General features: G+C 40.9%; 1 protein-coding gene across 15 annotated transcripts in view; it reads right to left on the bottom strand.

Moving 5' to 3' along the window:
* LOC109866201 (adhesion G-protein coupled receptor G6) overlaps positions 1 to 25,705 on the bottom strand; it is a 61,565-nt gene that overhangs the window by 27,123 nt on the left and 8,737 nt on the right. For 5 of the 15 annotated variants that reach the window (XM_031800600.1, XM_031800589.1, XM_031800591.1 and 2 more), the window contains exons 3-13: positions 22,839 to 23,189; positions 20,108 to 20,710; positions 16,694 to 16,741; positions 14,876 to 14,941; positions 4,299 to 4,367; positions 3,238 to 3,303; positions 3,068 to 3,136; positions 2,184 to 2,252; positions 1,122 to 1,187; positions 952 to 1,020; positions 70 to 138 (exon numbers count right to left, since the gene is read on the bottom strand). In XM_031800600.1, the coding sequence (XP_031656460.1) occupies positions 70 to 138; positions 952 to 1,020; positions 1,122 to 1,187; positions 2,184 to 2,252; positions 3,068 to 3,136; positions 3,238 to 3,303; positions 4,299 to 4,367; positions 14,876 to 14,941; positions 16,694 to 16,741; positions 20,108 to 20,710; positions 22,839 to 23,189 (1,545 nt within the window). The remainder of the gene's footprint in view (positions 1 to 69; positions 139 to 951; positions 1,021 to 1,121; positions 1,188 to 2,183; positions 2,253 to 3,067; positions 3,137 to 3,237; positions 3,304 to 4,298; positions 4,368 to 14,875; positions 14,942 to 16,693; positions 16,742 to 20,107; positions 20,711 to 22,838; positions 23,190 to 25,705) is intronic. The other 10 variants (XM_031800590.1, XM_031800595.1, XM_031800594.1 and 7 more) reach the window with 10 other exon arrangements.

Here is a 25,705-nt window from a genome sequence, read left to right as displayed (position 1 = left end):
CAATAACAAGACAGGCTGAAAATAATATGTGCTCATTACAAACAATGGGGATGAGGGATGGATGCTTACCGTGGGTTGTTGAATTAGTAGCAATCATGTTAGTGGTGACAATGGATGAGCTGGTGGAAGTTAATGTTGCTGGTTGCAGGGATGGATGGAGAAAGGTTACATATGGATTAAATGGGTGTAAAGTGAGACGACACAAATGCAAGATGTCTGATGAGGCAATGAATACAAGCGTAGCATGAGGAATATGAATACCAAAATGCAGAGAAATCTTGTGGAGTTGTGTAATGCAGTGGATTTAAAAGCGATTAAAAGCATTAAAGGTTGTAATACTATTCAGTATAATGTGGATTCTACCAGGATAGGATCACCAGATGAAGAGATTAAATCTATTTCTCTGTCAAATACAGTTGAAGTCGGAAGTTTACACGCACTTAGGTTGGAGTCATTAAAACTCGTTTTTCAACCACTCCACAAATTTCTTGTTAACAAACTATAGTTTTGGCAAGTCGGTTACGACATCTACTTTGTGCAAGACACTAGTCATTTTTCCTACAGTTGTTTACTGACCCCATTCCCTCCCCGCTACTCTCTCTCTCCCCACAGAATGGAAGGTCTACTTCTCATGGTTCTTCAGTTGAATTTGGAAGCTTTATGGCAAGTGACAAGGTTTGGTGGGTCCCTTAACAAGGAGATCAAGGTACAGAGAGAATGTTTCCAGTGTACACACTACATCACTGGATAGATCTCTCAACTTGACCTTTTCTCCTGATGGTAAATGACAATGCAGTGACTGCCAAATGTCATGTGATCAGACTAAACTACGTAGACATATATGAAGGTATCAAATTGAATCATTCAGAAAAAAATTATATTTGCACTATAATGATAATTAGATCAAATTGTCATCAACTGAGATCAGATCCATTGCTAGAGATACCTTACCAGTGGTTGTGCTGGGTAATGTCGGCACATTAGTTGTAGCTGCAGGAGTGGTCGTGGTAGTGGTTTGAACTAGTGACATTTACAGCACAAGTCAGCAAAAATAAGGTATAATAACACAGTGGTTAAATAATGAGGGGAAATAATGTTGCAAACTAAAGATGGCACCTTACCAGTTGATGAGCTGGTAGTTAGAGGCATGCTAGTAGTGGTGGCAGATGAAGTGGTAGCAGAGAGAACTGGTGAAAAGGATGGACAGCAGACACAGTACGAGATGAGATGAGTAAAGGAAGGTGAAGTATTGAGAGCTGAGGTTGAGATCATGGAGTTATGAATTGGCCATGAAGCATCCACATCTGATCAACTATCAGGACAGTTACACATTTGACTGTCAAATTAACCAGTGTACTCCATTTTGGATAGGGGCATAGCTACAGTGAGTTAAATCAATGTTGTTCCTCCATACAATTGATATTATGCCAATAGTGGCTCCAAACTTCAAATGGAAACCCCAGGACCTTGTTTGCTTTACTTCAAGGAAGGGTCAGATATGAGAGAGATGGAGATCAAATATCTTCTGCCGCAAAACTATTAACTCGTACAGTATCAGAGGCGTGGTGTTTACCTACTGTATGGCCTCCAAACCACCAAACGGCCAATTAACTCATCAAACGTCTGTTTTTCATTTTTTTTTCATCAAACATGTCATATTAAGAGGCTTCCCACAGTATGGAATCCCACATGCTAAAACTGGTGGCTGTTTTTCATAAATCTTTATTTTATTTGGGCTGGGAAATTAACTATATTGTAGAAACTAATCAAGTGTTGCAGATGCACCTCTGGCAGGGTTAATCAAATCACAAATATGTTTTATTAACTCATTTTCTTAGGTTAGGTAGAAGTTTCAGTGGATGCACCTCCATGCCGCCAACAGTGGAGTCAGTATTATCTGGGTTTAATACACTGGAATTGGCTGTGCAAGTTTTTTTTAGAGGGAAACATGAGAGCAATCACTGAGACCATTTTTGGATAAGACTGAGATATCTCTAGTTCAATGGGCCACCTGTCAATATCCCCTCAATCAGTTAGAGTGGCCATTTTCCATATGGATTAAAACATCCATCAGCTGCACTCTGTGTGGAGTAGATAGTATTGGTTTACCTTCACAATAACAAGACAGGCTGAAAATAACATGTGCTCATTGCAAACAATGGGGATGAGGGATGGATGCTTACCGTGGGTTGTTGAATTAGTAGCAATCATGTTAGTGGTGACAATGGATGAGCTGGTGGAAGTTAATGTTGCTGGTTGCAGGGATGGATGGAGAAAGGTTACATATGGATTAAATGGGTGTAAAGTGAGACGACACAAATGCAAGATGTCTGATGAGGCAATGAATACAAGCATAGCATGAGGAATATGAATACCAAAATGCAGAGAAATCTTGTGGAGTTGTGTAATGCAGTGGATTTAAAAGCGATTAAAAGCATCAAAGGTTGTAATACTATTCAGTATAATGTGGATTCTACCAGGATAGGATCACCAGATGAAGAGATGAAATCTATTTCTCTGTCAAATACAGTTGAAGTCGGAAGATTACACGCACTTAGGTTGGAGTCATTAAAACTTGTTTTTCAACCACTCCACAAATTTCTTGTTAACAAACTATAGTTTTGGCAAGTCGGTTAGGACATCTACTTTGTGCAAGACACTAGTCATTTTTCCTACAGTTGTTTACTGACCCCATTCCCTCCCCGCTACTCTCTCTCTCTCCCCACAGAATGGAAGGTCTACTTCTCATGGTTCTTCAGTTGAATTTGGAAGCTTTATGGCAAGTGACAAGGTTTGGTGGGTCCCTTAACAAGGAGATCAAGGTACAGAGAGAATGTTTCCAGTGTACACACTACATCACTGGATAGATCTCTCAACTTGACCTTTTCTCCTGATGGTAAATGACAATGCAGTGACTGCCAAATGTCATGTGATCAGACTAAACTACGTAGACATATATGAAGGTATCAAATTGAATCATTCAGAAAAAAATTATATTTGCACTATAATGATAATTAGATCAAATTGTCAACAACTGAGATCATATCCATTGCTACAGATACCTTACCAGTGGTTGTGCTGGGTAATGTCGGCACATTAGTTGTAGCTGCAGGAGTGGTCGTGGTAGTGGTTTGAACTAGTGACATTTACAGCACAAGTCAGCAAAAATAAGGTATAATAACACAGCGGTTAAATAATGAGGGGAAATAATGTTGCAAACTAAAGATGGCACCTTACCAGTTGATGAGCTGGTAGTTAGAGGCATGCTAGTAGTGGTGGCAGATGAAGTGGTAGCAGAGAGAACTGGTGAAAAGGATGGACAGCAGACACAGTACGAGATGAGATGAGTAAAGGAAGGTGAAGTATTGAGAGCTGAGGTTGAGATCATGGAGTTATGAATTGGCCATGAAGCATCCACATCTGATCAACTATCAGGACAGTTACACATTTGACTGTCAAATTAACCAGTGTATTCCATTTTGGATAGGGGCATAGCTACAGTGAGTTAAATCAATGTTGTTCCTCCATACAATTGATACCATGCCAATAGTGGCTCCAAACTTCAAATAGAAACCCCAGGACCTTGTTTGCTTTACTTCAAGGAAGGGTCAGAAATGAGAGAGATGGAGATCAAATATCTTCTGCCGCAAAACTATTAACTCGTACAGTATCAGAGGCGTGGTGTTTACCTACTGTATGGCCTCCAAACCACCAAACGGCCAATTAACTCATCAAACGTCTGTTTTTCATTTTTTTTTCATCAAACATGTCATATCAAGAGGCTTCCCACAGTATGGAATCCCACATGCTAAAACTGGTGGCTGTTTTTCATAAATCTTTATTTTATTTGGGCTGGGAAATTAACTATATTGTAGAAACTAATCAAGTGTTGCAGATGCACCTCTGGCAGGGTTAATCAAATCACAAATATGTTTTATTAACTCATTTTCTTAGGTTAGGTAGAAGTTTCAGTGGATGCACCTCCATGCCGCCAACAGTGGAGTCAGTATTATCTGGGTTTAATACACTGGAATTGGCTGTGCAAGTTTTTTTAGAGGGAAACATGAGAGCAATCACTGAGACCATTTTTGGATAAGACTGAAATATCTCTAGTTCAATGGGCCACCTGTCAATATCCCCTCAATCAGTTAGAGTGGCCATTTTCCATATGGATTAAAACACCCATCAGCTGCACTCTGTGTGGAGTAGATAGTATTGATTTACCTTCACAATAACAAGACAGTCTGAAAATAACATGTGCTCATTGCAAACAATGGGGATGAGGGATGGATGCTTACCGTGGGTTGTTGAATTAGTAGCAATCATGTTAGTGGTGACAATGGATGAGCTGGTGGAAGTTAATGTTGCTGGTTGCAGGGATGGATGGAGAAAGGTTACATATGGATTAAATGGGTGTAAAGTGAGACGACACAAATGCAAGATGTTTGATGAGGCAATGAATACAAGCGTAGCATGAGGAATATGAATACCAAAATGCAGAGAAATCTTGTGGAGTTGTGTAATGCAGTGGATTTAAAAGCGATTAAAAGCATTAAAGGTTGTAATACTATTCAGTATAATGTGGATTCTACCAGGATAGGATCACCAGATGAAGAGATGAAATCTATTTCTCTGTCAAATACAGTTGAAGTCGGGAAGTTTACACGCACTTAGGTTGGAGTCATTAAAACTCATTTTTCAACCACTCCACAAATTTCTTGTTAACAAACTATAGTTTTGGCAAGTCAGTCAGGACATCTACTTTGTGCATGACACTAGTAATTCTTCCAACAGTTGTTTACAGACAGATTATTTCACTTATAATTCACTGTATCACAATTTCAGTGAGTCCAAAGTTTACATACACTAAGTTGACTGTGCATTTAAACAGCTTGGAAAATTCCAGAAAATTATGTCATGGCTTTAGTAGCTTCTGATAGGCTAATTGACATCATTTGAGTCAATTGGAGGTGTACCTGTGAATGTATTTCAAGGCCTACCTTCCATCTCAGTGCCTCTTTGCTTGACATCATGGGAAAATCAAAAGAAATCAGCCAAGACCTCAGAAAAAAAATAGTAGACCTCCACAAATCTGGTTCATTCTTTGGAACAATTTCCAAACGCCTGAAGGTACCACGTTCATCGGTACAAACAATAGTACGGAAGTATAAACACCATGGGACCACGCAGCTGGAAGGAGACACGTTCTGTCTGCTAGAGATGAAAGTACACAGGGCGGCGCAAGCATGTTGTAGTGAACGGCTGTGTGTGAGAGAGGCTCCTGCAACTTTTTTGCGAAACAATCTAACTTAACCTACATTACGGTACTTTTTTTACAACAAACGTCTCTTTCTAATACAATATTGTGACTTTCTATGTGAACATGCCAAGTAATAAGCGACCAAAGGACAATAAATCCTCATTGGAGGCCTCCTCCCCACCAAACAATGAGACAGACATGGTGGAAGGCACAGGTAACAACGTGACACTTACAGAACTTACCCGGGCTCTGGGAGAACTACATGTTGCTATAGCTGAGGATTTCAAGGATGCTATTGCTGAACTGGACACCAAAATCGAGAGCACCATTTGAACGGTTGCTTCGCAGGGCCAGAGTATTGTGGACATTGAGATAGCTTCTGAATTCAACGCTTGTAGCATCGACGAGTTAGAGAAGCTATGCACGTCCTTGCAGGATAGTGTGCAGAGGCTTTCTGTGAAAGTGGTCGACCTGGAGGGCCGATCCAGACGTCATAACCTTCACGTTGTTGGTCTGGCAGAGGGGGTGGAGGCTGGGTCTCGCCCCACCGACTTCTTCGCCAAGCTATTGAGGGATGCACTGGGGTCGGATGTTTTGGCTTCGGATCCCCAGCTGGACCGTGCACATCGCACTCTTGTCCCAGTGCCTGGACCGGGTCAACGTCCTCGCCCAGTAATCATCTGTTGTCACAGTTTCAAGACCAAGGATCTTATCCTGCGCGAGGCTCGAATGAGGGGTAACCTGTTACATAAAGGACATCCCTTCCGCCAAGCCTTGCTCTTCCCTGCTAGGCTCAGAATTACCCCTCCTTCCAGTGAGAAGATGTGTCTCTCCTTTGGATGCAGAGAATTTTATACACCAATCCCCCGTACGGGTTAGAGAGCCTTGTCATTGTGTGTTAGGGTTTGCTCATGGACTCGAATCCATACTATACCATAACTAGTGAAACCTTATTAAAGTGTCTCAGCAAGGGCTGCCGACTGAAGGTTTATTGTCGCTACCGAACATGTAAGGCGCTGAGCCGACCAATGCAGGGCGGTCAGAGCTCTCATTACCGTTAATTTCACTTTCAATCCGGCCGGACGACTGATCTATTGTTGGAGTTCAGAGCGATGCCTGTTTGGGTGGCCTTCCAGGTTTAATCATTGACACTTTCAGATGGATATACTTACATTCCCCCATTTTTGTTTTGTTTCATTATTTATTTCTCAATTCTTACATTATTCTTATTACCATACCACTTATATATTGCTTGCAGGGGACTGGTGGTGGTGGTGGTTGGGGTTTTGTGCCGTTCTGCTTCTGTCATAGCCGTGGGCAGCTCTCCGAATTAGATTCCCAACAGCCTTCTGTGGTGCTTGTGTCAATGTGTAGGTGTGCGTACATATAATTATTATGTGTACTTTGTTATTATAAAAAAATGTCTCTTAGCATTTTACTATTATTATGTATGTGTATATTTTAAATTAGTATAGATTATTATTTTGGGGCATGAATGTTTGTGTGGATATATATATATGTATGTATGTATGTATGTATGTATGTATGTATGTATGTTTGTATGTAATGTATGTATGTATGTTTGTATGTAATGTATGTATGTATGTATATTTTTATATATTTATTTATATATATATATATATATATATATAATTAATTAACTAGTATATATATATATATATTTTATTTATATATTTTTTTGATGGGGGTATGATTAATTTAGCAAAATCCTTGTTCCGATCTCCTAACTCACAATATGTAAATGTACTGCTGTCTATGTCGGTGGCTGATGGTTTATGTTTAGACCAGCATTGCTTAGCAATATAATCTTGCGATGCTATATGTTGCTCATCTCAGGGATTGACCCAAGATGACGCTTAAGTGCGCAATATGTTTAAGTTGCAACTTATTCTGTTTAGGTTTATTAGATGCTAATTGAACACTTTATTTGCAGGAGTCTCCTCAGTTCATATGTTAGTAGAAGTTCTAGGATAGTGAGAGGTGAACGTATAGTTGGGATTTTATTTTTGTTTTACCTCTTGTTCGAGGTCGTGCCATGCATTTTTGGCATCGGCCAGACAATGTGTTTATTATTTTAATTTTTCATTTTTTTCTCTCTCCTATTTGTGTATGCCTGTTAAAGGTGGGTTGAGGGGGGGGGGTAAATGTTGGGGAAAGTTGGGGGACAGGGTGGAGAGCAAAGGTGCTTGTAGGGGGGAGGGGTCGGTTGAATACTGCTCGGGTGTTGGTGCTACATATGCTGATTGTGATGATTTGGTGCGCTCTCTTACCTTTTTAGTGAGTTACATGTTATGCAGGCCACCATAGGAACTACAAACGAGAGGCTTACATTTACTTCCTGGAATGTCAAGGGTTTAAATGAACCAATTAAGAGAGGCAAGGTCCTAGCCCACTTGAAAGCACTCTCGTCAGATATTATATTTTTGCAAGAAACCCATCTGAAAAACAACTCTCGTAGCAGACTTAAATGTAGGTGGGTGGGTCAAGTGTATCATTCTAACTTCTCCGCCAAAACAAGAGGCACAGCGATTCTGGTACGGAAAGGAATTCCCTTTCTACATAAAACCACTATTGCTGATAAAGAGGGTCATTATGTCATCGTAATAGGAGAGATCCACTCTACTTCTGTAACTCTACTAAATATCTATGGGCCAAACATTGATAACCCCTCTTTTTTCAAAAGAGTCCTTGCTTTGATTTCAGATATCTCCAATACTAATTTGGTCATTGGAGGGGACCTTAACTGCGTGCTAGACCAATATTTGGATAGATCCTCTACCTGGCGAACCCCTACCTCCTATTCAAGCGAATTCTTGAATACCTACATAAAAAAATCAAACTTATTTGATATATGGAGGATCTCTAACCCTACGGGTAGGGAATACTCCTTTTACTCTCATGTTCACAAGGTTTATACTCGAATTGACTACTTTTTGGTTGATGCGAAATGACCCCGCTATACCTGTAATGTGAGGTATCATAGATTATAATCTCTGACCACAGTCCACTCACCTTCTCCCTGAGATTGGGTGACATCGTACCAAACGAGAGGGTCTGGAGGTTGAATCCTCAGCTCCTCACAGAATCAACATTCTGTGAACATCTTAAAGACCAAATTAAATTTTTCTTTGATACCAACGACAACACAGAGACTTCCCCAGCATTATTGTGGGAAACACTGAAGGCTTATTTGAGAGGCTGTATCATCTCCTTTCAGACTGCCAGGAGTAGGCAAAACAGAGAAAAATTGGTAGAATTGGAGAGACAAATTCACTTACTGGATAGGGAGAATGCTAGCCATCCATCTATGGAGAAACATAAAAAAAATAATATATAATCAGATTCTCTCAGCTAAAATTTCTAAATCTTTTCTCTATGCCAAGCAAAAATATTTTGAGTTTGGTGACAAACCACACAAATTACTCGCCAGACAACTTCGAAAAAATTTGAGTGACCGAATGATTCACAAAGTTAAATCTGCATCTGGGGAATTACTCTCTTCCCCCAAAGACTTCAATGACAGATTCCATCAGTTTTACGAGACTCTATATACATCTAACCCCTTAATTATGCAAAGCTTTTTGGGGGACTGTAATCTCCCTGCCTTGAACCAGGAAGATTCCAACATCCTGAATAAGGAAATATATTTTGGAGAAATTCGAGAAACAATTAAATCTCTAAAGAGTGGCAAGACCCCAGGCCCAGATGGATACCCTGGTGAATTCTATAACACATTCAGCAACATGCTCTCTCCCTACCTGCACAAAATGTTGGTCCAGGCCAATGAGGATGGAGCTCTACTTTGGATGAGGCGTTCATTACAATAATACATAAAAAGGGTAAGGAACCAGAAGAGGTAGGGTCATAGACCAATATCTCTTCTTAATACAGACCAAAAATATTTTAGCAAAAACTCTGTCTAACAGGCTTAGCACTTTAATTGGCAAATTAGTCCATTCAGACCAGACCGGCTTTATCCCTAACAGAAACTCATTCTTCAATCTCAGGCGCCTCTTCAACATTATGTATTCTCAGAGGTTACCTAACGTGGACCTTGCTGTTATATCTCTTGATGCCAAAAACACCTTTGACCAAGTTGAGTGGTCCTATCTATATTGGAGATGGGTTCATAAATTGGATCCAGCTTTTATATAGGAATCCCTGTGCGAGAATACTCACTAACCAATCATTGTCGCCCTGATTGAACCTTTATTGAGGGACAAGGCAGGGTTGTGCGCTGTCGCCTATGCTCTTTGCTCTAATTATTGAACCTCTCGCTCAGGCCATCAAATCTCATGCAGCAATACACGGCTATAATACTAAAGATACTCTAAATAAGATTTCCCTATACGCAGATGACATTCTCCTCTATGTAACAGAACCCCAAACTAGTATCCCAGCTATTCTTGATGTGATTAATTTGTTTGGTACCTTCTCGGGATACAGAATAAATTGGAACAAGAGCGAAATAATTCACATACAGTTGCAGAACACCTCTTGGCTAGAATATCTTACAGTTAAGTTATTTTCAGAAAAATGTACCTACCCAGGAATTGTAGTTACCAAACAATACTCCTCACTATTTAAAGACAATTTCCCCTCTCTGATGCAAAAACTCAAGACAAACATACCATTTTGGAGAATACTCCCAATATCCCTGCTCGGAATAATTATTGCCATTAAAATTATCTTCCTCCCACAACTGCTCTACCTATACCAGAACATCCCAGTATTCATACCTAAGTCCTTTCATAAACAACTGGACTCAATTATCAATCCATTCATCTGGGATTATAAAACACACAGGATAGGTAAAAAACACCTCTGTAAATCCAAGATGGAAGGAGGATTGTCTCTCCCAAATTTGATATTTTACAATTGGGCCGCTAACCTCCGGGCTGTTGCATTGTTACGCACTTCCGTCATCCAGTTAGCTTAGTATGGAGCGTGAGGAGTGTCACCCCTTCTCTATTGGCACTGTGATTTTGTCGCCTGTCAATCTGGAGATGTCACTTTATAGTAACAATCCTATTATACATAGCACAGTCCAAATCTGGAAGTAAATTAAAGTCCCCTTTGACCTTAGACCAATATCATTCATGCTCCCTGTTGCGAGGAATCCCTCATTTTCCCCCTCTAACCTTGATAACACCTTTGAGTGATGGGGAGAGCTAGGGATAAATACCTTAGGGGATCAATATATAGAAGGGACCTTTGCCTCCTTTGCGTTGCTGAGTAAAATGTATAATCTTCCCAGAAGTAACTTTTTCAGATACCTACAAATTAGAGACTATGTTAGAAAACACGTCCCGACATATGGGAATGCTAAACCTTCCATGTTTGAAGGATGAATTAAAATATGCCCCACCTCAAACAAACTGATATCTCGTCTATATGACGCTTTTCAATCTGTTAGCACACCTTCTACAGATGCAATTAAGGAAAAATGGGAGGAAGAACTAGGGACTGACATTTCTGTGCAGACTGGGCAGATGGCTTGGAGTATATCCACACCTGCTCAATTAACTCCAGACATCGTCTCATACAATTCAAGGTATTACACAGATTACACTATTCCAAAACTAAACTGCATAGGATATTTCCTGATACATCCCCTATGTGTGATAAATGTCAGGCTGCGCAGGGTACACTACTCCACTGCTTTGCCCTATGCTCTAACTTGTATGGTTATTGGTGTGGAATTTTTAGGATCCTCTCTGAAGTTCTGGAGACTTCCGTTGACCCAGACCCGCTTCTGATAATCCTGGGAGTGTCTGATTCCCTAAAAGGATTAACCAACCCCCCAAAACAACTAATCTCTTACAGTCTCATTTCGGCAAAGAAATTCATCTTAGTGTTTTGGAAAAGGAGGGAAGCACCCTCTACCAAATTATGGCTCAGCGAATTGGCAAACACTGTAGACTTTTTTAATTTTTAATTTTTATAGATTTTTTATCCCCCATATTTATTTGGTAAATATATATATATCCATACACATATGCATACATATACACATATATACATACACATACCTATATAGACATACATACTTTTTAAAAGAATATACCTTTATTATTATTCCCCGCAAACCCTACCGCCGATCCCCCAATTGAAGTAAACTAATAAACACTTCTGCTTTTATCTTCAATTTATACATCTTATACACATTCTACAGACACAGTCTACTTTACAATAGTTCTCTATTGTTTGTTTTTAGTCCTTCCTCTATTTCTGATGTCCATCCAGTTTGATTTCTATTTGTAACTGTGCTGTTTCACAGAAGTTCTGAACCTATATACATTTTACAGACCCCGTATGTTTTACATTGTTTATCTTGTTATTAGTCCCACCCTTCAGCTCCATTCAACCCCTCCCATCTGTTTCTCAACATCAACCATTACAGATTTCTATTTGCCATATATTTCTCAACTGTGCTGTGATGCTTCACAAAATAATTGAACCTTCCTATTCTCATAGCTTCTACAGATTTTAAATGAAAAATAAACATTTTTGCTAAAATAATTATTATATTATTGATTGATTGACTATGGCTTTTCAAATCACCCAGTATTGCTTTCTGTAGCGTTAGTTCTAGGCAAATGTTGCAATTCTTCAGCCATTCCTGGACCTGTGACCAAAAATGAGCTACATATGGACAATACCAAAATAAATGATCTAATGACTCTGCCTCCTCACAGCAGAATCTGCAGAGCTGGGAAGATTGTATCCCCCATATATATAACATTATATTAGTTGCAAGAATTTTGTATAATAATTTATATTGAAAAATTCAAAGTTTTGAATCCGGCGTTGTTTTGCGCCATGGAATGGGTACATCGAAAATCTCTTTCCAACTATTTTGCAATTTATATGGCACAGCTGTCAGTTTTTTGGTCCTTAAATGAAATTGGTATATATTTTTTATTTATCACACTTTTCTTTAACCATTTATGTTCTTTAATACAGGGCCGACATACAAGTTCCTTACTTCTTTCCCCTTCTACTTGCCTCTTCCATTTTTGTGGTAATGCTGCAATTAATTGGTTGTAATTTTTGGTAGAGCAGACATTTCCATATGCCTGTGTTAGCTGCATGTGTGACATAACTCCACCAGTCCTATTTATGATATCATACACTGTGCACTTAGAAAGAAGTAGATATATTCTGAACAATAAATGATCAACATTTGATCAAATCTGGCAGCCTTTCCTCTCTTATTTGGACCAGTCGGCGCTGTGAATTTGTACATTTTAACGCACTCTCAATTGTAATATTTCAATCTACCTTTGGGCAGCATGTGCTTGCCCCGGCACCCGAGCAGTTGGGGGGGGGGGGGGGGGGCATCTACCCTCTTTCTACCTGTCTTTGTTCTGTATGTCTTGTTTTGTATTATTTGTTTTGTACCCAGAACTCTGGGTCTTGTTGTTTCTGTCTGCTCTTTTATGTTTAGATAAGAATTGCATACTTGTCTTTTATACCTACACACCATTCTTGTGTGTGTTCAATAAAAAATATTTGAGCAGAGATGAACGTACTTTGGTGCGAAACGTGCAAATCAATCCCAGAACAACAGCAAAGTACCATGTGAAGATACTGGAGGAAACAAGTACAAAAGTATCGATATCCACAGTAAAACGAGTCCTATATCGACATAACCTGAAAGGCCGCTCAGCAAGGAAGGAGCCACTGCTACAAAACCTCCATAAAAAAGCCAGACTACGGTTTGCAACTGCACATGGGGACAAAGATTGGACTTTTTGGAGAAATGTCCTCTGGTCTGATGAAACAACAATAGAACTGTTTGGCCATAATGACCATCGTTATGTTTGGAGGACAAAGAGGGAGGCTTGAAAGCCAAAGAACATCATCCCAACCGTGAAGCACGGGGGTGGCAGCATCATGTTGTGGTGGTGCTTTGTTGCAGGAGGGACTGGTGCACTTCACAAAATAGATGGCATCATGAGGATGGAAAATTATGTGGATATATTGAAGCAACATCCAAGACATCAGTCAGGAAGTTAAAGCTTGATTGAATATTGAAGCAACATCCCAGACATCAGTCAGGAAGTTAAAGCTTGATCGCAAATGGGTCTTCCAAATGGACAATGACCCCAAGCATACTTTCAAAGTTGTGGCAAAATGGCTTAAGGACAACAAAGTCAAGGTATTGGAGTGGCTATCACAAAGCCCTGACCTCAATCCCATAGAAAATGTGTGGGCAGAACTGAAAAAGTGTGTGCAAGCAAGGAGGCCTACAAACCTGACTCAGTTACACCAGCTATGTCAGGAGGAATGAGCCAAAATTCACCCAACTCATTGTGGGAAGCTTGTGGAAGGCTACGCTAAACATTTGACCCAAGTTAAACAATTTAAAGGCAATGCTACCAAATACTAATTGAGTGTATGTAAACTTCTGACCCACTGGGAATGTGATGAAAGAAATAAAAACTGAAATAAATAATTCTCTCTACTATTATTCTAACATTTTACATTCTTCAAATAAAGTGGTGATCCTAACTGACCTAAGACAGGGAATTTTTACTAGGATTAAATGTCAGGAATTATGAAAAACTGAGTTTAAATGTATTTGGCTAAGGTGTATGTAAACTTCCGACTTCAACTGTATACTTTGGGCCATCATAAGCCACAGTGCTGGTCTTCAAGAGGTCACCCTCTTCCTTCCTCGTCTCATTTATTTCCATCCAATCACCTTGTTGATTCTACAGCAAAGTCTGTCACGGGGGTCTTTCTCATAAGCAAAGCATATAAGAGTTAACCTTCAAATAGCTGTCTCAATCCATCATCTCACAGCGCTTAATAGATTTGCTCGCCGGGAGAGAACCTACTTTTGGGGAAGTGTCGCTTATCAGTCAACATGCATCTGTAGCTGATGTCTATGAAGAGCAGAGTCCATAAACCCTGCATCATCTCTGCAGCTGCGACCTCATCCAGAACAGTGGTCAAACTGGACAGGAACACTAATTCCCCATTCCCTCCCTCCCCGCTTCTCTCTCTCTCTCCCCACGGAATGGAAGGTCTACTTCTCATGGTTCTTCAGTTGAATTTGGAAGCTTTATGGCAAATAACAAGGTTTGGAGGGTCCCTTAACAAGGAGACCAGGGTACAGAGAGTATGTTTCCAGTGTACACACTACTGGGTGAATGGGTACAGAGAGTATGTTTCCAGTGTACGCACTACTGAGTGAATGAGATAGTGGGTTGATACACTAGGTGTGTCGTTTTTTTTCACAAAGACTGCATAAAATGACGTCATAGTCTTGTTATGGAATTGATAACATGGTCAAGACTGCAAAGTGACGTTGAGGAGAAAGACTGATGTACCGTGTGCCTATTAACATGATGGCATACTGTATGTCAATATGTCTAAGATAATATGATGAATAATACAGAAAAAGGGAGATAACACACAAACACACATTAGAGGTGAGATGGGTAAAATGGTATGTCTGTTGGTTGTTAATCAATATGAACTCATATGTAATAAGAATGATAGTGTATGATTGGGGGGTGCTTAATAACCATTGTACGGTCTGTTGTAAATTATTGACATGTGTAACAGTCATTGGTTTCCTACCTGGGCAGCCCAGTCCAGGAGAGGCACAGCTGGTGGTTTGTGATGTATAGACGGGTACAGAGGTACCTTCAAAGTGGATTGGAAATAAACATGTTAAATCACCATTATCAACAGCATTTCCAATGGTGAGAGGTTAAAGAGAACACAAACAACTCTATACAGTTTTATATTCATTTCAGTACAATCCCACACATGATAAATTCATGAAAAATAAAGATTTGGCACGACTTCGGCCCTGGGTATTAGGTACCTCCATTGTAACAGGATTGACAGTAATCTCCGCAGCTGCTCAGCTCAGCTAGCTACATGCTCTCAGACTGGTATGTGATCCAGAACTCTCAATAAATATTCAGTATGATCTGCCAAATAAATGTTGGAATTTCATAGGCCTGAATATTTGTCATCTTGTTGAAAAGGGCAGGGAGTTTGATCTTTTACCCACTGTTCTGAAGCTGTGCCCATTCCTACCGCCAACACCTCCTCTGTTGTATAAAATATGCAGCACTTTGTGATACAGCGATGAATGCTGCTTTGTTTGCCCCCCCCCCCTCACATATTTGCTAATGCTGTTGTACACGAAAGTGCTCAGAGCAGAACACTGCGAGACAGGCCCACCTGGACTCGATGGACATGGCTAATAATTATAATAATCGCTGGCAATGAAAAGTAATGACTTGTCAGAGGAGAGAGAGTGCATCTTTAATATCAGTTAGTGGATGTGAGTTGTCATTATCGGGATTGTCTTATGGCCCAGTGAACCATTGTTCTGGTGGACCGTGGATTCCAGTCTTCAATCTTCAACTATTACCTCATGCACTGCTGAGTTGTAATCATTGAAGTGAAACTTAAGAAACTAGTCTCTCTTGTCACTCCCAGGCCAGTACCCATAACTCCCACCCAAAAGGTCTTGTGCCTTTAGGGGATGTGGATGAATGGCTAGTGCTATTCCATATATCTGAACTAGTAGACCTACAAAACTAAACTACCCCATCGTGCTTGGGCCAGGACTATGAGGAATGTGTAGACTCAGCGGGTAATGGATCTCTGACAGAGTGTAGCCATGCAGACAGTCACTCCCCCACTGACCTCACAGAGAGATGAAAGGAGACCCAAAGAGCTTCACTGGGCCAGTCCTCTTCACAAGCCTGATAATTAGCCCAGAGCTAGTTTCCCCCAGGTAGACTACAACTATAGCTTTGCGCGCCACACTGCTGGCCAACCAGACTACCAACCAGACTACCTAAACTCCTGCCAACATCATAGGCCTCGACTGACGTTCACAGTGTACAGGGGGGGGGGGGTTTACATGCTAGTTCCTAAGAAGTCACTGTCTGGTCTTGTAAAAAAGTAAATGTTCTTCCAGCATGAGAAGCCCTGGAAAGACGAGGCAGGCAGATACAGTACATTGATGATATTCAAAGCAAGGACAGAAGGACAATTAGCAAGAGTATCACTGCTGGTCGACTTGCGTCATGCAGAAGAGCCTTGTTATGTCACGACACAAAGTCTGCAAGCAAAAACAAATCTTAGAACCTGGTTTGCCTTGAATGGAGGCTTTCGATGCACGACACAAGACTAATAATCGTCTATTTGTGTATATTGACTGTAGATGAATCAAACTTAGAATGTATCATTGACATGTTACGTCCAGAGGCTTGGTAGAAAGGGAATCCATAATATGACTAATCTCTCTGTTTCCTGGGAAACACAAAGTCTACACTTTATAGTGGTTAGCATCGTATTTTACATGCATCCTCTTGCATGGTACTCAAGCAAGCAGCTTTCACGAAGCAATCAGGTTGTTAGCAGCACACTCACCACTAGATGGAGCAGCCGTTGTTAAGTGTATGCAATGTGGGAAACAGACTGTGAAGAGAAGACTTGACATTAGTAGGTATCATAGCAATCAGACACAGGCAATTATTAAGCAGCAGCTGCATCAGCCAGTGACATGTAAACAAACTCATGTGGGCAGAGCAAAGCATGTATTGACTAATTAATACGTTAACACATGTTTAATAAGCTACGTTAGGTTTCTGATGAACTCTACCGACTGCGTGGAGCAGAGACCGGGCTTTTTGGAATTCAGCTCAGATTACATTGATTTGCCCAAGGTCAATACTTTAAAAAAAATGTAAATTGTGAAATTCTTACTATTTACCTATGTTTGTCCTCTGTAGTTGTGTCCCTTTCTTGGTTTGCTGAAATCCATACTTTTCAATAAACGTTAATTAAATATAACCACTGACTGTTTCTGTAGAGTTTGAGAGATAAGCAGCATGTTATCATGCACATCTGGTTAAAATAGTATGCGCGTGTTCTGTGCGTGATATTGGAAACATGTATCTGATTGGATACGCATAGCTTAATTGACAGGTCCTCATTGGTTGTTGGCCAGAGTATTCAAGTGTGCTACCTTTGAGAGGGTGCAGATGAACTCAGCTTGGAACAGGCTATATTGAATCTGCTGTCATGTTGGAAATAACCATCTTCGTGATGTTAATGCTGTCGAGTTTCTTTTTGCAAGAACTAAAAAGAACCCACTTCCTTTAACCGGGGATGCAACAGTTTCCTTTTTGAGACTCAGTTGGCACATGCGTTTTGGCGCTGAGTTGCCATCTTAGAGCAACAGCAATGAGCAAACAGTCAGTGATTGTATTTGACTAACGTTTATAGAAAAAGTATGTGTTTCAGCAAACAAAGAAAGGCACACAACTACAGAGGACAAACATAAGTAAAAAAGTGGGTATTTCATCATTTATATTTTTTTAAGTATTAACCTTTGGCGAATTGATGTAGTTGGAGCTGAATTCCACAAAGCCTTGACTCTGATCCCCTCCGAAACTTCCTTCACCATGAAGGGGAGTTTAGTCCGCTACTATAGAGATTATATAATGTAATGTCATTTTAATGTGTGTGTTTCTCTTATAACTAATTTCTGTGTTCTTTTCATGTGCTGTTTTATAAATCAATTTCTGTGTTCATTCAAGTGGCTAACTGTACAAATCCTCACTATCAGTAGCTTCAATTTGGCAGTACGCCCAGACCTTGCTTTGAGAACGAACAAACGATATCTCAGTTTCAAGGTCTCGGCTTAGAAAGAAGAAGCCTTGTGAGGTGTTGGTCGGTCACATGTTATGAACCAGTATTGGTCTGTCACATGAATGAAACAAAACGGTAATGATTCATTAATTATGCTAAATCATGCAACTATAATTTCACTGTGTATAGCGCTAATATAAGACAACTGCTGGGTCTGCCCAGGCAGAGCTCCTGATTGACATGTGTACTATGGTGCGTTGAGTTGGTTGGAACCTCTCCAGCACGCTGACATTAAAAAATGATTCATTAAGACTGACTTCGAGTGTCCCTGTGTAAGAATTTCCACGACAATACTCAAACAACAGTTAGAGCTGGCACAATTACCATATAACCCTGTAACCGACGGTTATGAAAAAAGACTGTCATGAAAATAAATAACGTCATAACTGCTTATTTTGTTATTTTTTTGTGAAATGAACAGCTGACTGAAGACAGGTGGTGGGGCATTAGTGCGGTTGACTCTTAAGAACTTGATGAAATCAGAGAGGAAAAGGCGATGTGAGAGGATTTACTCCGCCCAAAATCTGTCTGCGTGAGATAAGTCTATGACTTACTTGAGGCTTATTTGATCGAATATACATTTCGTAATGTTTAGGCTGTCACAAATGTACTGATATACTACTGTAAGTGGATGCACGTGGCATTCTGGCAACTTTGAGAAAAATTACTTAGTTTTGCCTGTTGTTCACACGTGTATCTGTCCTCTCATTGGCTAGAATGGTCCCACCTGATCTCGCTTGCCTTAAATCATTGGGTGCATGCATTTCCATTTTTATATCGGTCATCCGGCTATCTTGTCAATATAATATATCATCTTTGATGAAACTTTGTTGCTCCTTGCTGAAATGTAGAATGTTCATTCAAATGATGTTAACTGATGTGGCTCATACAATTGAATGTAGTTTTTGTAATGTCAGTTGAATCAACAAATCACAGCACACATGATGGGTACATTTCCTGCTTTTACTTCCTGCTTTGCTCCTATGGGTACACGCGGGATGGCCACCAATCCACCCATTATGACATCATTGACTAGAATGGGGACGCCCAAATGATGAATTACACTTCTATGGCGGCACATAAAGTCAAGACCAAAGTAGAACATATATTTAATTTATTTATTATTTATTATTTAATTATTATTATTATTATTTTGCTATTCAAACAGATATGACATTGACCGCGGTGATTTGGCTGGCAAATTACCGTCATCCAACATTCCATGACCGTCACAGCCCTAACAACACTATATTGTTTACCCTACTCCTCTAAACAGTGTACAGTATAAGAGAACTATCGTTTTTAACATCTGGTGTGTATGATTTTCAACTGGAGCAGAAGCAGAGATGTAAACTCAAAGAGTACCCAAGGGGAGTTGGTTGTTCCAGATCATCCACACCCATGAGCAGTTCCAAGACTAACACAGAGCGAGCTAATGTTCAGAGAGACAGGCATCTTTCTCTGTGCACCTTTGTGAAAGGGAGAGCTTAGCACTGGGAAGGGAACTCCTACCATTTGGTCTTAAAAGTCCTCTGAACACCCCTCTCTTTCACAAGCTCTCAGGCCAAAGCTGTGGCAGAGCAGATAGTGTTTTAGGAACGGGGCTAGGTAAAAAGTTTCCTCAGCCATGGGGCCTATGTGTGTATGTTCCTGTGAGCCTTATAATGGGTTGGAGAAATGCATGATTCTGCATACTTTCCCCAGCTAAACCACACACAGCGCCATTTTCTAGTCGGCTCCGGGCGGTTGGGCAGACATATCCCGACACCCTTGGCTCCTTTGCTGTGGCTACCCTCCTATCGCTACAAACAGATTCCTAATACTATCATTGTTAGAGACATCGAGCATATCTTTGTCCTGCTGCTTTCATCTCCCTAAGCAGTTTCGATAACCTTGGACTGTTTGAGTTACTAAGGATTTTGATATCATTTTCGTCACTCTCATAACTGGTATGCATTAACTTTTACTAATGGACCATGAAATTGTCCCAATCACAACATAAAGACTATTGTCAGTCAAACTCTTTTGAATAATAACAATTATTATTTTCAGAAGTTCTGCCGACTGGAAATCAGTAATCATAAATACAATAGACCCGTGTGTTGAGGATGACTATATTGGGATACTTACTGCAGCTCAGTGCGCTGTCCGTCTGTGCCAGTGAAGAGGGGATGTCCCAGAAGCTGTTGTCCCAGTCGATGACGTTGCCGACAGCATCACAGGTGAGGGCGACCAGCTGTGTCATGTCCATGGCATAATCCCACAGGCGGAAGTTATAGATGGTCCCATCAAAGCTACTATGGGACCCCAGCCTGAAGAGCCCCCCAGCCCCCACCGAGTGCCCAATCGTGTTGGAGCAGGTCTTGACCCTGTAGATGCTGTTGAAGTAGAGGGTCACTTTGCCTGTGGTGGAGGCCCACGTGAGACAGAATTGCTTCATGGTGGAAGTGAAGTCTGAGGCGTTGAGGATAGAGTCTATCAGACATGTCTCGTTAATCATGACCAGTGCCATTCCATCCTGGTTATTTCCGAAGCTGAGGGCTTCTTCACCGCTGCTGTCCTCTAGCCGGGTGTAAGAGAAGATAGTCTCCTTGCTCTTTTGGTTGGGCCGGGCTATCTCGAAGCACACGGTGAACTGCTGAAGGGTAGGTATGGTCACCGAGTTGGAGACTTGGACCACTTTGCCTGCGCCGTTGGACACTGTGACCTTCTGGTTCCTTAGCGCCACGGCAACTACAGCACACAGGTAGAAAGAAGAGCATTAGAGAACAAAGTGTTGTTCAACTACAGGCCTAAGGACTCACAACCACCTGATTCAACCAATCAAGTCATCAACTAATCATAAGCCTTTGATCAGTTGAATCAACGTTAGTGCTGGGCTGGAACACTGTGGTTCTCCTGGATTGGAGTTGGGAACCACTGCATTAGATGACTGTCAGATGTTCAGTAGAACCAGGGGCTCTAACAAACTGTACAGAACATCTTGTCTAAAGCCCGATGCGACTAATATCATACAGTATGTCTGGGTAAACACACCACTTACCTGCCATTACTGCTATACAGTCATACTCTGACTTCAAAACAAATTGTCCTTTCAGCATTCAAAAGGAATGCTGAAAGGCCAATTCATGCTGTGTGAATCCAAAGGCTATTTGTCACTCTCTTGCTGTCTGTCATTATTCACTATTTGCATCTAACGAGACACCGTTTCCACATCATAATTATTTGACTTCAGACAGTGTTCCACAGTCCAGAGGATGAACGGTGCCAGTTAGGCAGGGACCTCAGCTTCTAACATCTCAGGCCTACCTCTTATCACTAAGATTAAATGTCAACCAGCACTCCATTTCCACATTCCCACCAGTCAATGAGGCTTTTCAACAGGAAAAGGAGTGCTCTATTCTTTTTTAAATGTACATATGCTCATGCCATACTTTCTGACATTTAATTTAAGGAAGCTCAGATTTGGTCGGCGGGTTTGTTGCTGTTGGCCATCCCATTGCCAGAGTGACAGCCAATTTGGAATGGAAAAACACAGCTCAGCTTTGAATGTGGTATCAGGATTTGACACAGCTGAGAGGCCCTTTTTGATATGTCCTGCAGGGCTTTGTTTGTGTTGTTGATCTCCGATCTGCTTTACGAGCCGTACGGAAAGACCAGGGCTCACTGTGACAACGTCATATGATTCCAGAGCTCCAGGCAGGACATTGGGCTGCCAACAGGTTGAAAGCCAAGTTCAATAGGTTCGCCTGACGGTTGGGATACCACCACAGAGCCCAAACCCAATAGGAGCTTAGACCCCAACTGATGGGTGTGGGAGAACAAAGGTTCATGTGATGCGGTGTATAAATGACTCAATATAACTCGTCTAACTCAATCTAGCTCATCCAATGTACATGCTTTAAACTGATACTCAATGCCTGGCGACGACAAAGGAGCCAACTAGAACCAAACATTGTGGAAACCTCACAAAGCCGGTTTTCCTTAGCCTCTTGCATTGATAAATGCAAAGCATACCATGTTCCAACATGGTTGGCTGAAAATCTCTCACAGTAAAATGTTGAGAAAATGTTATTGAATCATTTGAAGGCATTGGAAAGCTAGGGTACCATTCCCTGACACTTCATTCACACTTGGACCTGTTGTGAATGAGAGGTTATATTCAAGCTGGGAGAGATTTGAATTGATTCGGCCATGTGAAGGGATAATGTGGTGGAGGAGCTATGTGCGATTACGCTTACTGTACCTCTTTGATGTGGAGGGTTTATGGTGCCTAGATAAAGGTTGGGACTGGGATTCTATAAACTGAATATAGGCTAAACACCTTAAAACACTCCATTTTATCATTCACTCACCCTGTCATTGGTTTCTCTGACTACTAATTTCAAAATTATTTTTATTTCATGTCGCCTGTGCTTATTAGGGTCCTTTCTATTTAAGAAAAGGGAACTGAATATTTTTGAAGGGAGAATCACAGCATTGTGTCAGAAATACATTTTTTTATAAAAAAGTGTAATTTTTTAAGCTAGCATAGTGGATGGAAGACATGTTTGTCCCGAGCCATGTTGCTGTTTGGTTAGTAGAAGGGCGGAGATGTTTGACGCTTGCGTAATGTTTCTTTTGGGGAATGACTTATAAATACCATGAGGCTTACAGTCATAGGACATGGCTAAACATGAACATCTAAATAAGCACGTTGAAAATAGAGAAGAAAATGTCATGTACAAACATTCAAACGACAAAACATAAGAAGAATCATAATAATCATAATAAACTTAACAATCACGGTAACCATAAAAATATACCTGTAAAAACAGAAGTAAGTAAACAGAAAAGAAAGCTTGCCTGCTTTAAAACATACCTTGCCTGTAACTGACACTGAAGCCTTTCTTTTGGACGCTAAAGTCTGAGTTAAATGACACCTCCATCACATTGCCGGTGGAGTTTAGCGTCAGTCCTTTGGCTGTTAAGCCACAAAACTTAACATCTTGGTTGCCGGTGTTGACAATGATGCGGTCGTAGATGCACCCAAGGGCCTCCTCAAGCTCAAAGTCAGAGAAGGTTATTTGCACAATGAATCCAGCTGGAGCCTGCAGAGTCCACTTGCAGGCCTGACTACTGGGGTAATCTTGTGGGTAGCAGGGGGAGTTGAATTCACCCTGGGAGTCCTTGAGCACCACAACGCAGTTGGAGTTACTACAGCTCAACACTGCTGAACCAAAAACAGGGACACGTTGTCACTACTACACCCCAGCACCAGGGAGGACAGGAAGACACCAGGAGACACCAGGGGACACCAGGACAGGACAAGGGACAAGTAAGACAGTGGAGGAGGAGTCAGGTCAGTAGTGCAACAGTGCAAGGCCAGGTAATAAGGTCAGAGGTCAGAGAGACTGTGTTAGTGGACCAGTGACAGAGTCAGACAACAGGGACCATCTCAGGGGATAGACTCACAGGAGATTTCGATTAGGAGTAGCAAAGATTCAAGAGTAAGTCAGTGGAAACAAGCTACTCATACTACACATGCAGTTGAAAAATGTATGTTGAGATGATAAAATACCAGAGCTATGGTTTAAATGTAACCTGAAGACTATGCGCATAGAAAATGTTTAATAGGCTGGAAAGAAATCTTCACTCAGAAAACAATGACTTCTGTTTACCCAGGCCAGTCTAATATGTGAGCCAAAACCATAGCAAACATTGGAGTGGGGCAGAAACATTCAAGAGCAAAAACCCACTGCGGAGCAATTAAAGTCGGTCAAGTGGCGTTCTTGATCGGCATCCAACACAAAGTACAAGACGGCCTATTCTATTTAGCATAAACAAACATTAAATGTGAATACAAATGAGAGTGGTCTGCAGACAAGTAGTACAGTCAGAAAACACATAAAGCCTGCATAATGACGGGATCTCTTTCAGAACAGTCATTTAACTCGGTGATGTAATACAGTCTTCTAGAACTTTAATAAGACCGAATTCAATTCCGCAATCTCAATATGGCCAGTAACCGTTTTTGTCTCTTCTCCATAAGCTTCTTGATCCAACGTTTGAACTTGATTGTGAGCAACAGTAAATGTTCTGTAGCTGTATGTCTTTCTCTACGAAATGTCAGTCAAATTTGGATTACACATCAAAAGGCAAACGCTGGACGAAACCCATACAATGGGAATCAGCAGTGGTTATGTTGGGTGTTCTCGTTCGCTCACCTAACTCTCTGATCCTTGTGGCTGATGGCTTACAGGCAGGAACAATGCTACCTTTGCGGTGTCATTTCTCTACAAACTGAATCAAATCAGGGATCAGGAAACCTGGATGGCAACAATCCAGAGGAGAATTCTACCCTTGGAGAGGGTCGAGGGAATTCTCTATAACAGTAAGAGCAAGATCTCCAATTACTGGAAACAATTCCTACCAAAACCACACGTTTTTGTTTATCGCCTGATTCCAGGCCAGAGTTGTCCTTGCTTCAGAAAATCGACTCATTAGAAGTGTTATGCACCCCACAATGGATGACTGATGCTGGTTCAGATTACAGCCTGGTCCTCCTGTGGCACTGTTATACCTGCCAACATGTGCCCTCTTCTCAGCTGAGAGGGTCAAGAGAGCCCTAAAAACTAAATCCACTCACTCAGGCTGACCGAATTACAGCATAGAGTGGCTGTTCCTTAGTCTAAAAACACCTCCTAATATGTGAGGCCTAAAAATATTACTGCCAACAACAGCTCAAGCATTCTCATACATATCACATGATAGATAATCATGGCAGACTAGCCAGACTAGCTTCAGAACCTTGTACCTTTAAAGGTCAACTGGTCAACATCCCACATCTACCTGTCATCTAAATATGAAGCTAACTGCAACCATTATCCACTTATCCACTGAAAGTTAACAAATGATACTAAGTAACAGCCACACGTATCTATAAAACAAACACAGATTGATACAATTATAGTGTTTCAAGTGAAAGATATTATATTCTTATGGGTGTAAGGGATTACCAAACAACGTCCGAAACATAATTGAACGTGGCATACTGGCGCTGTGCACTGGTTTCATTAGGAGTGTTTGAGTGGAAGATGAAACGAAGAGCGAGCGAGAGCCCCTCTCATTTGCCTCTATGATTCATCAGGTTCATAACCCTGGGCACAGTCCCAAAAATCAAAGGTAAGTGACGTAATAAAGTGGCTGGGTATCTTCTTTTAACCAGTCAGAATCGCTAGTGATTTACCAGCTATGCCCAAACAGAGAGAAATACGAAGGATGACATTGGGTGTTGTGCTATGACTTTACAATGACACAAACTGCTACAAAGGGACACTGAGATGAACAGACACTGGTGAGGAAGTAACACCAATGCAAATGATGACCGTGATAGCCATCGATAGGAGACATGTAAAAAGGGAATTAAGGTTACAATGGCGCACATTTGTGAGCTCAGGAGTTGTGGTTGGGTTTGCAAAATGGTTTCTAGATTGATCTAAGGAGAAACAACCAAGTTCTTAGCCTCACTGATGACAGACCGGTATTTTTAAAGTACTTGCCATAACAAAAGCGTGATCCGTGTTTGTAGGTAACTGTTTAGTGAATTGTCATGATGACAAGTATGAACTATTTATTCAAATTTTTAAAAGCTATGAAATTACATTATCTCTTTAGTAAACCAAACATAAACACATCTAAATGTAAATGTTGTTCTTAACTAAAGGAGATGATAAATCCCAGAGGTAT

Source organism: Oncorhynchus kisutch, linkage group LG21, assembly GCF_002021735.2.
Source record: "Oncorhynchus kisutch isolate 150728-3 linkage group LG21, Okis_V2, whole genome shotgun sequence".
NCBI lineage: Eukaryota > Metazoa > Chordata > Actinopteri > Salmoniformes > Salmonidae > Oncorhynchus > Oncorhynchus kisutch.
Note: the sequence above shows the minus strand (reverse complement) of the source record. Positions and strands in the feature narration are given on the sequence as shown.